At 41.0% G+C, this 13,632-nt stretch overlaps 1 protein-coding gene across 1 annotated transcript in view; it reads right to left on the bottom strand.

Moving 5' to 3' along the window:
• LOC141989737 (uncharacterized) overlaps positions 1-13,632 on the bottom strand; it is an 80,006-nt gene that overhangs the window by 24,410 nt on the left and 41,964 nt on the right. The window contains exons 19-30 of the mRNA XM_074956663.1: positions 13,324-13,424; positions 12,279-12,430; positions 9,227-9,365; positions 9,019-9,132; positions 8,715-8,894; positions 7,488-7,727; positions 6,042-6,198; positions 5,634-5,762; positions 4,912-5,056; positions 3,827-3,870; positions 3,531-3,725; positions 91-1,593 (exon numbers count right to left, since the gene is read on the bottom strand). Of these exons, the coding sequence (XP_074812764.1) occupies positions 91-1,593; positions 3,531-3,725; positions 3,827-3,870; positions 4,912-5,056; positions 5,634-5,762; positions 6,042-6,198; positions 7,488-7,727; positions 8,715-8,894; positions 9,019-9,132; positions 9,227-9,365; positions 12,279-12,430; positions 13,324-13,424 (3,099 nt within the window). The remainder of the gene's footprint in view (positions 1-90; positions 1,594-3,530; positions 3,726-3,826; positions 3,871-4,911; positions 5,057-5,633; positions 5,763-6,041; positions 6,199-7,487; positions 7,728-8,714; positions 8,895-9,018; positions 9,133-9,226; positions 9,366-12,278; positions 12,431-13,323; positions 13,425-13,632) is intronic.

Raw genomic sequence — 13,632 nt, 5'->3', positions numbered from 1 at the left:
GTCCGGGAGGAGGAAGGGTGGAAGCCGGTGAAGGTTGTGGACGTGTGCCTGTCAGAGGTGGGATTGTTCCTGTTGGCTGTGGTGGTGTACCGGTTGAGCCTGTTGCTGTGCCTGGAGTTGGAGGAGAAGCAGTGGAGGTGACTGATATGGTAGTGGAAAGTGGGGGTAGAAGCGTGGTGGTGCTTCCCTGTGATGTTGGCCGTGTAGAGAGGAGTGTGGTGCCTTCAGTGGTGGTTCGTCCGGAAGGAGGAAGGGTGGAACCCGGTGAAGGTTGTGGACGTGTGCCTGTCGCAGGTGGGATTCTGGTTGTTGGCAGTGGTGGTGCACCGGTTGAGCCTGTTGCTGTGCCTGGAGTTGGAGGAGTAGCAGTGGAGGTGACTGATACGGTAGTGGAAACTGGGGGTAGAAGCTTGGTGGTGCTTCCCTGTGATGTTGGCCGTGTAGAGAGGAGTGTGGTGCCTTCAGTGGTGGTTCGTCCGGGAGGAGGAAGGGTGGAACCCAGTGAAGGTTGTGGACGTGTCCCTGTCAGAGGTGGGATTGTGCCTGTTGGCCGTGGTGGTGTACCGGTTGAGCCTGTTGCTGTGCCTGGAGTTGGAGGAGAAGCAGTGGAGGTGACTGATACGGTAGTGGAAAGTGGGGGTAGAAGCGTGGTGGTACTTCCCTGTGATGTTGGCCGTGTGGAGAGGAGTGTGGTGCCTTCAGTGGTGGTTCGTCCGGGAGGAGGAAGGGTGGAACCCGGTGAAGGTTGTGGACGCGTGCGTGTTGCAGGTGGGATTGTGCCTGTTGGCCGTGGTGGTGTACCGGTTGGGCCTGTTGCTGTGCCTGGAGTCGGAGGACTAGCAGTGGAGGTGACGGATACGGTAGTGGAAAGTGGGGGTAGAAGCGTGGTGGTGCTTCCCTGTGATGTTGGCAGTGTAGAGAGGAGTGTGGTGCCTTCAGTGGTGGTTCGTCCGGAAGGAGGAAGGGTAGAACCCAATGACGGTTGTGGACGCGTGCCTGTCGGAGGTGGGATTGTGCTTGTTGGCCGTGGTGGTGCACCGGTTGAGCCTGTTGCTGTGCCTGGAGTCGGAGGAGAAGCAGTGGAGGTGACTGATACGGTAGTGGAAAGTGGGGGTAGAAGCGTGGTGGGAAGTGGGAATGGAATCGGCACTTCTGAACTTATTGAAGTAGTTGGATTTGAAACCGTTTTTGACTCAAGTGAGGTAGCTGTTACTGTTGGGTGTGCACTAGTTGTTCCTGATGGCGTAGATGGTGTAGACTCACATGGTACATAAGTACAACATAATATTTTGATCTCATAGTTGTAGCAGATTGTTGAAATCTGATCCTCGTTATTACATATGAGTCCAATGTCTTTGCTACATGTCACATTTTGGTTCAGGTTTTTTAGTGGTATGCCCGGGTATTGTTGTGCTCTGCATTCCACAGCACTTGGAGTTTTGCAAACTCTATGTCCTTTAGCTCTTATATTTTCAAATGTTTCCAAATCTCCATTGTTGGAGCCTTGTGCTGGATTGCTGCTATCATACCATTCTGACCAATCGCACACTTTGTGAACACACACTGTTGTAACTGATGGTGTAGTTGTTGTTCCTGTGATAGAAAGAAAAAAAATAGTTTCTTGTCCTGAGATTCAATATTCTTGTTAATAATTACTGTCTAATGTCTTATTATTCCTACTGTGTTTGGAAAGATTAGGGTATTAATCTTTCAAAGAATTTCATTTAAGGCCACAAGGGGGACCTTTATTATCTTGGACTCTGTCCTCCAGCAAAGTGTTTTGGAAGAGCAATTTTGATCACCTGTGTAGTTTTCAAAACTTCACCTGTTTCTTTCTGCTTTTGCAGTTAAAAATATTCAGAGTTATCTCTTGTGTATCATGTCTCAATATATAAAGGAGTCTATGAATTTTTAAGAGGCTCTTTTCTACTAGATTCATAGATACTAAGGTCAGAAGGGACCATTATGATCATCTAGTCTTACCTCCTGCACAACGCAGGCCACAGAATCTCACCCACCCACTCCTGCGAAAAACCTCTCACCTATGTCTGAGCTATTGAAGTCCTCAAATCGTGGTTTAAAGACTTCAAGGAACAGAGAACCCTCCAGCAAGTGACCCGTGCCCCATGCTACAGAGGAAGGCGAAAAACCTCCAGGGCCTCTTCCAATCTGCCCTGGAGGAAAATTTCCTTCCCGACCCCAAATATGGCGATCAGCTAAACCCTGAGCATATGGGTAAGATTCACCAGCCAGATACTACAGAAAATTCTTTCCTGGGTAACTCAGATCCCACCCCATCTAACATCCCATCACAGGCCATTAGGCCTATTTACCATGAATATTTAAAGATTAATTAATTCCCAGAATCGTGTTATCCCATCTCCTCCATAAACTTATCGAGTTTAATCTTAAAGCCAGATAGATCTTTTGCCCCCACGGCTTCCCTTGGAAGGCTATTCCAAAACTTCACTCCTCTGATGGTTAGAAACCTTCGTCTAATTTGAAGTCTAAACTTCCTGGTGGCCAGTTTATATCCATTTGTTCTTGTGTCCACATTGGTACTGAGCTTAAATAAAGAAAAGAGGGCCTGATTTTCCACTGTATTATCTCTTTTGTAATAATTTACAATTGATTTCTAGACAATCAGAATGGTACACACACTTCACAGTGACTATGCAAGGCAAAAGTCAATGGCAATCAGGACGGTCACATTTAGAACTTTTCTCTTTATTTTAACATAGGTTTCTATAGCATCTTGGTATTATTGAGACATTTGTGTTGAATAAACACCATCTTCTCCACAGAATGGTTGCTTCTGCTTGATCCAACATTGAATTCATCATGTTGTATTCATGATATTACTCTACGATGCTATGGATATATTTGTCATTTTTGCATGTTCAGCATGATGCATTAACTGCAGGATCAAGCAGGAGTAAATGAGCTTTTTGGAAGAAAGCACTAGCTTGCTTACAAAAATCTTTAGCAATCAGGAAGAGTGTCAAAGGACTTTCTGAAATACCTTGAAAGTTCCCTTAAACTGGATTTTTTAGCTTTGAGATTGCACTAATGTGCTTAGTTTATTTTAAAATTGTTATTTGTTGTCCACCATATATATAGGGAGAAGTAGTAAAGATGCCCTCCCCTGCCCCGCCCCCCCCAGTCTAGAGCTCTCTGGGAGCTGCCCTTAAAGCTGCTCTACTTCATGCTCATGGCAGCCAGGGATATCCAGGGCATAAAGATGAGCTATCCACACTATCGTTCCTCTGGGAGCACCTGGTGGTGGTGTTACCCAGGGTAACAGTGGGGACTAAGGGAGAGAATTTGTAGAAGCTGCTGCTGTATCTCTCCGCACCAGCTGGGCAGAGAATCCTCAAGGGGGGGAGGGGGGAGCTGCCAGCTGAGTTTCTGACTGTTATTGTAGAAGTTACCAACTTATAGTACAAACATGTGCAATTAAAGGAGTTAGGCCCTTACCCCCCAGGTATGCCAAGATTTTTTCAGATATTTTGGGAAATGCATAGAAATACCTGCAGCACTCGTAGGTAGAACTGTACTAAATGTGAATGGGGTGGTAGCTGTAATTCCACTGCATTCAAAGAATTTTCTGGTTATTGTTCCGTTGATGTCACAAGTTGCACTCAAACACCCTCCAATCCCATCTGTGGTGTTATAAATGACATCCTTATATTTATATTTTTGTTCTTCATAATAGCAATAACATGCTGTAAAACAGAAGAGGTGGAATGACATTGTTAGTTACCTGTCAAATGAAACAAAAGTTCAAGAATGTGTTTTCATTCATAAATCTTCTTTGCCAACTTACCTTCAGCATCAAACTTGCACTCTGAGCCTTCCATTGTACATGTACTGAAAGAAATAACAGGGAAGAAATGTGAGCCTGAAGATGCATGAAGGGTGATGAACTCGCTTTACAGTTATGGTATTTTCACTGAATTTATACCAGAGACTAATCATAAGCCAAAGCGGAATTATTCTGAATTAGGGTTTGACTGAAGTTCAGAGAAGTAATTGTCTAGATTCCAGCTAATATTCTCATAGACAGCTCTGATTAAAATACCTCTTCCAAGCTGAATAGTTAAGAGGAGGTGCAGCTCCCTCTCCACAGTACCTGCATCATGTCCTGCTTAGAGGCTGCTTTTTTCTTCCTCCCTAAAGCCAGTTCTGACATTGAAGCAGCATGGATCAGAGGGAGGGTTAAGAAGAGGGTCCATTCCTTTCCCATACCCTTACTGTTAGACCAATCTCTTCTTATGCCATCCCCCTTATAGCCAGTTCATGTCAGTTCCTCTGACTGCCATTCTTTTCCCAACCATCTCCCTGATATCAGACCTCAGCTCCTACGTGAGAGTGAAGTCAAAGGCTATGGGAAACTACAGAAACAAGTCTTTAGGGAGGCTACTTGTCACATTCGTCATTCTTCCAATGAGTTTTGGCCCGGAGGCTAGAAAAGGAAAAAGTCTGATAATTGGATTGTATTAGTTATGAACTCTAAATTATATGTGGATGTAGAATAAACCCCAGAAACAAATCTATATTATATATTACATAACCAGGTTTGTTTTATTCTGCACTCTTCTATCATGGTGATGAGTGACTTTATAGGAATATCACCGTGATAGAGGACTGCAGAATAGAACAAACCTGGTTATAAAGCACATCAGATTTTTTTCTGGGCACTAAGCTGAAGAATTTACTGTGATACTGAGAACAAATTCAACAGAATCAAAAATTGCTCACTAGTAATACGAAAATTGGTATGTGAAAATAAGAGGTCACTTTTGCACAGGCAACATGAACCCACCTCACCGTTGGACTGCGGTGCATAACTTTCAAACACTGATTTGGTCTTTTCTCCTTAACATGGTCAGACTGTACATTAAACCTTACCATGACTGACAGTTGTCCCGTGAGTAGAAGCTCACTCCTGGTTTGTGGTAGTTTCCTTCAGCATCATAACAGCCACAGTTATCAACACACGTCATCTCATCCTCATTGAAATATGGCTTGTTTGCTGGACAGTTTGGATAGCAGCCTGAGGCACACACAAAAAAAAGAGTATAAGCTGGAAGAGTTTAAGCTGGAACTTTATGCAGAAGGTAATTCCTTTTTATTTTTCTACTTTGGGCTATATTTCTCAGGCACAAGGGCTTTCCAAACTTGTACTCCTTCCCCTGGCTGACTTTCTTTGGCTTGCCTTCCTTATAATATGATGAGTCCTTCCAAATAAAAGGGAACTACTGCTTCTGGATTCTTGTTAATGGCTCCTTTGTTGGTTGGCACAGTGTTATTATTTAGCGTACAAGGCTCCCCTAACACCTAAGATGTGGATGTGATGCTAGCCTATGAACCAAGATACTAATACAGTTCTATCATGTAGCACAGACTATTACCATTAGGAGACCCCACAGGGACTGAGACCTACAATGTTTTCAAACTCCAGAGACCAAACTCTGCTCTCATTTATACCAGTGCAACCCACTGAAGAAAATAAGATTGTATGGGGTGTATCTGAAGGGAGAATTTGATGCAACAATGACTGAGCTGGAAAAAAACGGTAACCAGTTGTGCACTCTACAGCAAGCAGCGTGCTGTGTCATAGCTCTTTTCACCTTCTAAACCTGGTAACTTATGAAGGCATCTTCCACTTGGATTCCTACAGGTCTTCATGCAGGGGGCTCCACAAGGCTTGTAGTGCCACTCGCATCCCCCTTCTGGGTTGTAATAATCACAGAACATAGCTGAGGGGAAACAGGAAAAGAAGACATGTTCAGAACAAAATGCCTCCGTTTTTTCATAGCTCTCCATTATACCACTGCCATACCATTTGGGTAGTCTTGAAAGTCATGAATCAAGAGCTGAAACTGCATAACTGTCAACCCAGTTTGATATGAAACACAGGGTTGAGAACTAATTGTTGTCATATATTTAATAATATATTTAATAACATTCTCAAAACAATTGCCTTGAAACTGATACATTATTCTTTCTATCTCCATTGAGCCTGGGCTAATACTCACGACAGATTGATGGAGTTCTCCAGGCTACACAGACACCAAATTCACTACATGCTTGAGCATATGCAGCTACTGCTGTACAGAAACATTCACAGTCTCCCCCACTGTCACAAGCACAAGCATCAGTCACACATGCTTCATAATATTTAGTTGGTTCAACCTGTTAGACAAAGAAAGCAGTAAATGTAAGTTTTACTTTTTCTGGGGTCATCTTGCTTTGCCAGAGTAACGCTTCTAGAATATTAACATGCCACAAAAAGGCAAAATCTGTAACTTTCATTTTCTTGTATTTGCATTGCTAGACTAACTAGGCCCAATTTTCCCATGTGGATGCTGAAACAGTATGTCTAAATCATACATTTGATCATTCACATAAGCAGATTTGCAAACAATTGCAGATTTGAGCCCCAAAATGCGGGCTCAAACAGACAACTATATTTGAACATTAGGGTTTGTATCTATGGAAAGAATTAAGACACAAATAACACAGGTAGGCTACATTGTTTTACATATGCTTTAGTAACAGCTGCTGATATCTAAACTGATTCTTTTCCCCTGCTACTCCAGCATGTTAATAATTAACTCAGGGATAGAGCTTGTGTGACCCACATACCTTCTGGGTGTGGTGTTCTGTCCCATTTATTGGCACCGAGACCACTTAGAAAGAGAGATTAATGAGTTTGCTCTACAGCCTTTGCTAACAACCTGTTGGCTTTTAGCTCATGCAGTAGAGGCTCATGCACTAAGCTCCACAGGACTCCGGTTTGATCCCGCCCACCGATGACGGGGGTCTGCTGGCGTAACACTTGTGTTCTGTACATGTCATACGAGGAAAATATTAACTAACCCACACTAAAAATAAAACTCAAACTGACTTGAGATTATCCTTCTTTTACACAAGAAAAACAAGAATGCTTCCTGTAAAATAAACAACGTTGTATTGTTCTACAGGTGCAGTGCCCATTCCTGTTGGGTAGAATAATCCAGCCTGAAATTTACCTGTGACAATTCAAGGTGAAACATATGTTAGCTGATGAATTGTGCACCTGTGTCAGAATGTATGAGAACAACCTTCAATGGGGATAGTTCTTTTGGAATAGGGAGAAAATGGACCCAAATGAAATTTCTGGATAGTCAAAAATTTAGTTCATGATTAGCTCTGACTCCTGTCTTCTAAAGGGATGGGTTTCTTCAACAATGTTGTGTATATATTAGAGATGAGCCTTAGTTGTAAAATTCAGAGCTGGTTCCAAACACCCAAAGGTTGGGGTGTGAGGCTGGATCCAGTTGCTCTTGTTCACACCCATGTCTAGGATATGTACACTAGCAGACCACTTGTATTCAATGGAATGTAAGGACTGACAACTCAATGTCAAGTGCACAGGCATCTGAGGAATACAAAAATATCATCGTTATTTAGGAGAATTTTGCTCTGAGGATTTGCTATACCTGAGAGTGACACGCAGCAAAGACTTCACTGTTGATAATGCTGCACTGCCTCTGTGACCAGGACTTCCTATAAGGGTTGGTAGAGCACGGGTCCTTTGCAGAATTGGCATCAGGACAAGTAAGAGACACTTTCCAGCTGTTTCCAAACTCCAGCACATCTCCTACCACAGACTGACTTCTGGTGGTAAAGTCATTAATGCTATTGCCATCGTAGTTCCCACACAGGCCACAGACCTGACCCTGTACACACACACATGCACAAAAAGGATGATAGAAAGTTTTCAGCAACATCACAGACTAAAAGCACCTCTGGAATTCCCTATTTTGCATGGTATCTCTAACTGTTTGGTAATAACCTAACTCTCTCTGTTTTTCTAAGATAACATACTTTCCAAAAAATCTGCTTTTTTCCTCAGTAAAAAGACCTGATGACTGGTCTGAGGGGTATAAGCCCAGTAATTTATTTAAAAATTTGAACAATAAGAAAATTGCGTGGTTATTGTGCCCCATCACTGGTGAGTTACGACGATGAATCTACAGTTAGCTAATTGCATATTCTTTTGTTTGTCTTGTGTTGTACAGATATACAATAGACATACTTAGATAAAACAGCCTTACAAAACTGTCATGAAAATGAGTAGCCCACTCCAGGCACAAAATCTACTCACTTGCTCTTTACCAAAATTAATGACATTGATAAAAATGAATACTTTGCTTGTCCATCCAAAAAATGTCACCCTAGGCAAGTGAGGAAATAAAATTTAGCAAGGCTGGCATAAATACTAGGCTGTATGTATGAATCTAAAATACATTCCATATTTGTGGGAAAAATACATTTGATTCTGGTGTACTATTTAGCTAAAGAACTCATGGCATTAGAATATACTTCTACATACATTTCTGAAGCTGGCTGAACCACTCCCTAATACATTTCCCTAATGGAAAAGTCAGTGTGGTATGCAAATAGGATGACAAAGTTCCCATTTCCAAAGTTCCCTTCTCACACATCAATAGCTATGTTGACAAACTCTAGAATAGTACCACGCACTACCTTTAACATCTGTATTTTGAGACATGGTTAAACATACTTCCTATCATTTTACACAAGCCTTTCAGCCATACTCTGTTTCATTTCAATCAATATTGCTTTTTCACTCAAGAGGGATGATAATTCACCGTTTGTGTCAATGATAGTTGGCAGCAAACTCCTGCCTTCTTAAGCCTTACCTTGAAATCAGGGCTGAGTTTGATGAAGATGCTGGTTTTCTTATCCCACATGAGGATCAGTCCATTGTTGGTCTCAATAACTAAGTATATGCCCATAGAGCGGACTTGGTATGGCATTTGCCTTCCATTTTCTCTTTCTACCACTTCAAGGTGTTCCTCACTGAGTATCAACTCATAGCCCTAAAATGGGGAGAAAAAAGAAACCAAAAGAATGACTAAGAATCAGCTTCGGGCTCCTCCTGAGTCTCAAATGAATACATAATAAACCTGTTCTTTTAAAAAATGTACCAAAAAAGGAACTCACCACAAGGAAGACTTTAATAGACTTAGAGCAGGTAGTCCCAGTGGAGCCACAGGGGATGTTTTCAGTGACAACTCGGAAGGTTCCATTGACTGTGCTGTTTTTCCCACAGTGGTCCTGAAGAGAGAAATGAAGTTAGCAGATGGATAATTGCCATATGGAGGATACAGGTGACTCCACAAGTAGTAATGCTAAGACAAAAGCTCAGTACCTGGACTAATGTGTATTCACAATCTCCGTTGAAGCTAAACCGTTTGTCATCAAATGTGATGTAATGCCCATCTCCATAAATAGCGCACGTACCCAGGCATTGTTCACTGGTGCAGTTCCACATCCTGTTCTTACACACGCTAAGAAGGAGAAGAAAGTATTTTAATCATAGAATTACTCACTTGATGCACAGGTAATTCCCACAACATATTTATTTAATTCAGTATGTATCAGTCCTGGTAAATGTTGTATTCACTCTTGTGTTAAAGTTAGAATTTCTCCAAGCAAACAATTAATGCAAAAGCTCTATATCATCAGCATGAAGGGGTTAATAGGAATATAGATAATACTGCATGAAAACACAAGGCCTGGTAGTAATGGGGGACTTTAACCACCCAGACATCTGTTGAAAAAGTAATATGGCAAAACACAAAATGTCCAATAGGTTCTTGGAATGCATTGGTGACAGCTTTTTGTTTCAGAAGGTGAAGCAAGTAACCAGGGGGACAGCCATTTTAGATTTGATTCTGACCAACAGGGAAGGAACTGGTTGTGAATCTGATGGGTGAAGGCAATTTGGGTGAAAATGATCATGACATGACAAGCTTATGCTCAGATAAATTGGTTAGTCTCTAAGGTGCCACAAGTACTCCTTTTCTTTTTGCAAATACAGACTAACACGGCTGTTACTCTGAAACATGACATGATAGATTTCATTCTAAAGAATGGAAGGAGTGAGAACGGCAGAATAAGGACAATAGCAGATTTTAACAAACTCAGATAACTGGTAGGCAAGGTCCTGTGGGAAGGAAGTCTAGGAGAAAAAGGAGTTCAAGATTGCTGTCAGTTTCTCGAGGAGACAATATTAAAGGAGCAACAGCAAATTATCCTGATGCAAAGGAAAGATAGGAGAATAGTAAAAGGCCAATATGGCTCTATCACGGGCTCTTTAATGAACCGAAAATCAAAACAAATAAAAAAATCCTACAAAAAGTGAAAACATGGGCAAATTGCTAAGAATGAGCGCACAAGAATAGCAGAAGCATGTAGGGACAAAATCAGAAAGGCTGAGGCACAAAATGGAGTTACATAAAAGACAATAAAGAAGAGGTTCTATAAATACATTATGAGCAAGAGAAAGATGAAGGAGGTCCTCTACTTAGCAGGAAAGAAGAGTTAATAATGGACATTATCAAGAAGACTGAGGTGTTTAATGCCTATTTTGCTTCAGTCTTCATTAAAAAGGTAAATGTGACCAGATAACTAACATTATTAATATTAACAACAAGGAGAAAGGAATGCAAACTAAACTAGGGAAAGATCAGGTTAAAGAATATGTAGATAAGTTAGCTATATTCAAGTTGGCAGGGCTTGCTGAAATTCATCCTAGGGAACTTCAGGAACGAATTGAGGCAAACTTGGAACAATTAATGATTATCTTTGAGAATTTAGGGAAGATGGGTGAGGTCCCAGATGACTGAAGAAGGGAAAAGTGTAACAAAGAGGACCTGGGGAATTATAGATCTGTCAGCCTGATTTTAATACCTGGAAATATACTGGAACAAGTTATTAATCAATTTGTAAACACCCTGAGAATAATAGGGCAACAAGTAATAGCCAACAGGGATTTTGTCAACAACAAACCATGCCACACCAACCTAATTTCCTTGTTTGATGGGATTACTGGCCTAGTAGATAGAGGAGAAGCTGTAAATGTAATATATCTTGATTTTAGAAAGGCTTTTGATAAAGTCCCATATGATATTCTCATGAGAAAACTAGGGAAATGTGGTCTAGATGAAATTACTGTAAGGTGTGTGCAAAACTGGTTGAAGGACTGTATTCAAAGAGTAATTATAAATGGTTTGGTGTTAAACTCGGGGGATGTAGCTAATGGGGTCCTGCAGGGGTTTGTCCTGGGTCCGGTACTGTTCAGTATATTCATTAATGACTTGGATAATAGAATAGAGAGTATACTTATAAAATTTGCCCGTAGGACCAAGCTGGGAGGAATTGCAAGCACTTTAGAGGACAGGATTAGAATTCAAAATGACCCTGACAAATTGGTGAAGTGTTGATGAAATTCAATAAAGACAAGTGCAAAGTACTATATTAAGGAAGGAAAAATCAAATGCACAACTACAAAAGGAGGAATAAGTGGCTAGGCAGTAGTGCTGGTGAAAAGGATTTGGACATTATAATGGATCACAAATTGAATATGAGTTAACAATGTGATGCAGTTGCAAAAAAGGCTAATATTCTGGGCTATATTCACAGGACTGATGTAATTTTCCCATTCTACTTAGCACTGGTGAGGCCTCAGTTGGAGTACTGTGTTCAGTTCTGAATGCTGCACTTTAAGAAAGATGTGGACTAGCTGGAGAGAGTACAGAGGAGAGCAGCAAACATGATAAAAGGTTTAGAAAAGCTGACCTGTGAGGAAAGGTTATTTTTTTAACTAGGCATGTTTAGTCTTGAGAAAAGAAGATGGAGAGGGAACTTGCTAACAGTCTTCAAATATGTTAAGGATGCGATCAATTGTTCTTCATGTCCACTGAAGACAGGACAAGAAGTAATGGGCTTAATCTGTAGCAAGGGAGATTTAGGTTAGATATTAGGAAAAACATTCTAACTACAAGTATAGTTAAACTCTGGAATAGATTATTCAGCAAGGTTGTGGAATCCCCATCTTTGGAGGTTTTTAAAAACAGGTTAGACAAACACCTGTCATGGATGGTCCAGGTATACTTGTCCTGCCACAGCACAGGGGAATGGACTAGATAATCTATCAAGGTCCCTTCCACCCCTATTTTTCTATGAATCTGTTTCTATGAAAACCTTAAACCCAAAGATTTCCTGGCTCCCACTCTTTGCTTTTACCATCTACCTCGAATGACAGAAAACTGGCTTGTTATGGTTAATATACTGAAAAGTCCATCTGCCAACCCAATCCACAATGAACATTTCTTTTTGCTATTGTGCTGCTTATATATGGATATTTGGAAAGGGCAATGTGGTGGCTCCATGAACCACACAGTTCAATGAATACATACCAGGTGTTGCAGTCAACTTTGATCTTTTCCCCTGGTTTGTAGGTAGCCTCGTTGTGAATACATGGACATTCCTCTTCAGCAATACAGCTGCCTTTACCATCCGACACTAGCCCAGAGGGGCACATGCAGCCAGACATACACTGTGTGCTATACTGTAAAGCCAAGCAGAAAATGTAACTTACTTACTTGAGTAGAGAGAGAGTGAGATTAGGTTCTTAGAACCTGTCTCTGGACTGTTGTTTATTTACATCCAGTTTAAATCAGAGATGTCTCAAAGGAAAATATGGATTGCTCAAACATATGGTTGGTTGCTAAAGGAAGTTTTAGTGGAAGATAAAACCTGTTAAAAGTCAACATTTCATGTATCCCAGTCTCCACATGTGGTCTATGGATGTGAAAGTGTGAAAAATATTGAATTGGGTACTGAATTACTGATGAACCTGTAGACCTGCTGATCTGTGTGTGAGCGGATGGAAAGTTAAAAAAAGAATTGTTTCATACATTTTTTCTGATGCATTAAGTTGGATTGCCATTTATCTCACATGATGCTGTCTCATAAAATGACATAGCCAATGAGGCTGTTATCATGTTCCTAGCCTTTGTAATATAATTGGATGTGTAAGAGATTATTAAAAAGTGAGTCATGGCACAAAAGATATTAACAGTTTCAATCAAGGTTCCATCCAGTAATTTTCTACTGAACGGATTGTGCATATGGCAAACTTCTGGATGTTTCGTTGAGAACTAGTTCTTGCTAGGTATTGTTATCTGAATTAGATCTACAAAGTCCGATGCATCTCCAGTCAGTACCTCTGTGAGAGATTCAAGTAAAGTTGACTTTTATTTGCTCATGATCTTGACCTTTAGTGATTGCATTGTTAATGCTTCATAACATGCTTCCAGGGTTTCACTGCACAAACAACGGACTATCAGTATTACAGCTTCAGGACCATATTTATGAACCATGAATAGTTCTAGTATACAGGAGTAAAAACAAACATTAGTTTTCTACAAAGGCTATCCTGTCCAGCCACTTCATACTTACACACTGCATGTCTAGAGTCTGGCAGCTCTTCTGGCATTCGGCTCCAGTAGTGCCTGCAGTGATATTTCTGCAGTCAAAGTAGACCATGGGAGGAGCACAAACTAGGGGAGAGAATGACATGAGAGATATGAGAAAAGGCACCAGAGTTTGCACAGCAATAACATGTTTTCAATTTGCTATAAAGAGACTAGGCTCTTCATATCCAGTACAATTAAAAAAAGAATGCAAGGGTTTATGTGACAGGATGCTATGAATTCCCTAGGAAGTAGCAGTTTTTTATTTATATAATCTCTTAGAAATTACATGTAA

The sequence above is a fragment of the Natator depressus genome, chromosome 6, assembly GCF_965152275.1.
Source record: "Natator depressus isolate rNatDep1 chromosome 6, rNatDep2.hap1, whole genome shotgun sequence".
Taxonomy (NCBI): domain Eukaryota; kingdom Metazoa; phylum Chordata; order Testudines; family Cheloniidae; genus Natator; species Natator depressus.
This window is presented reverse-complemented; position numbering and strand designations above follow the sequence as displayed.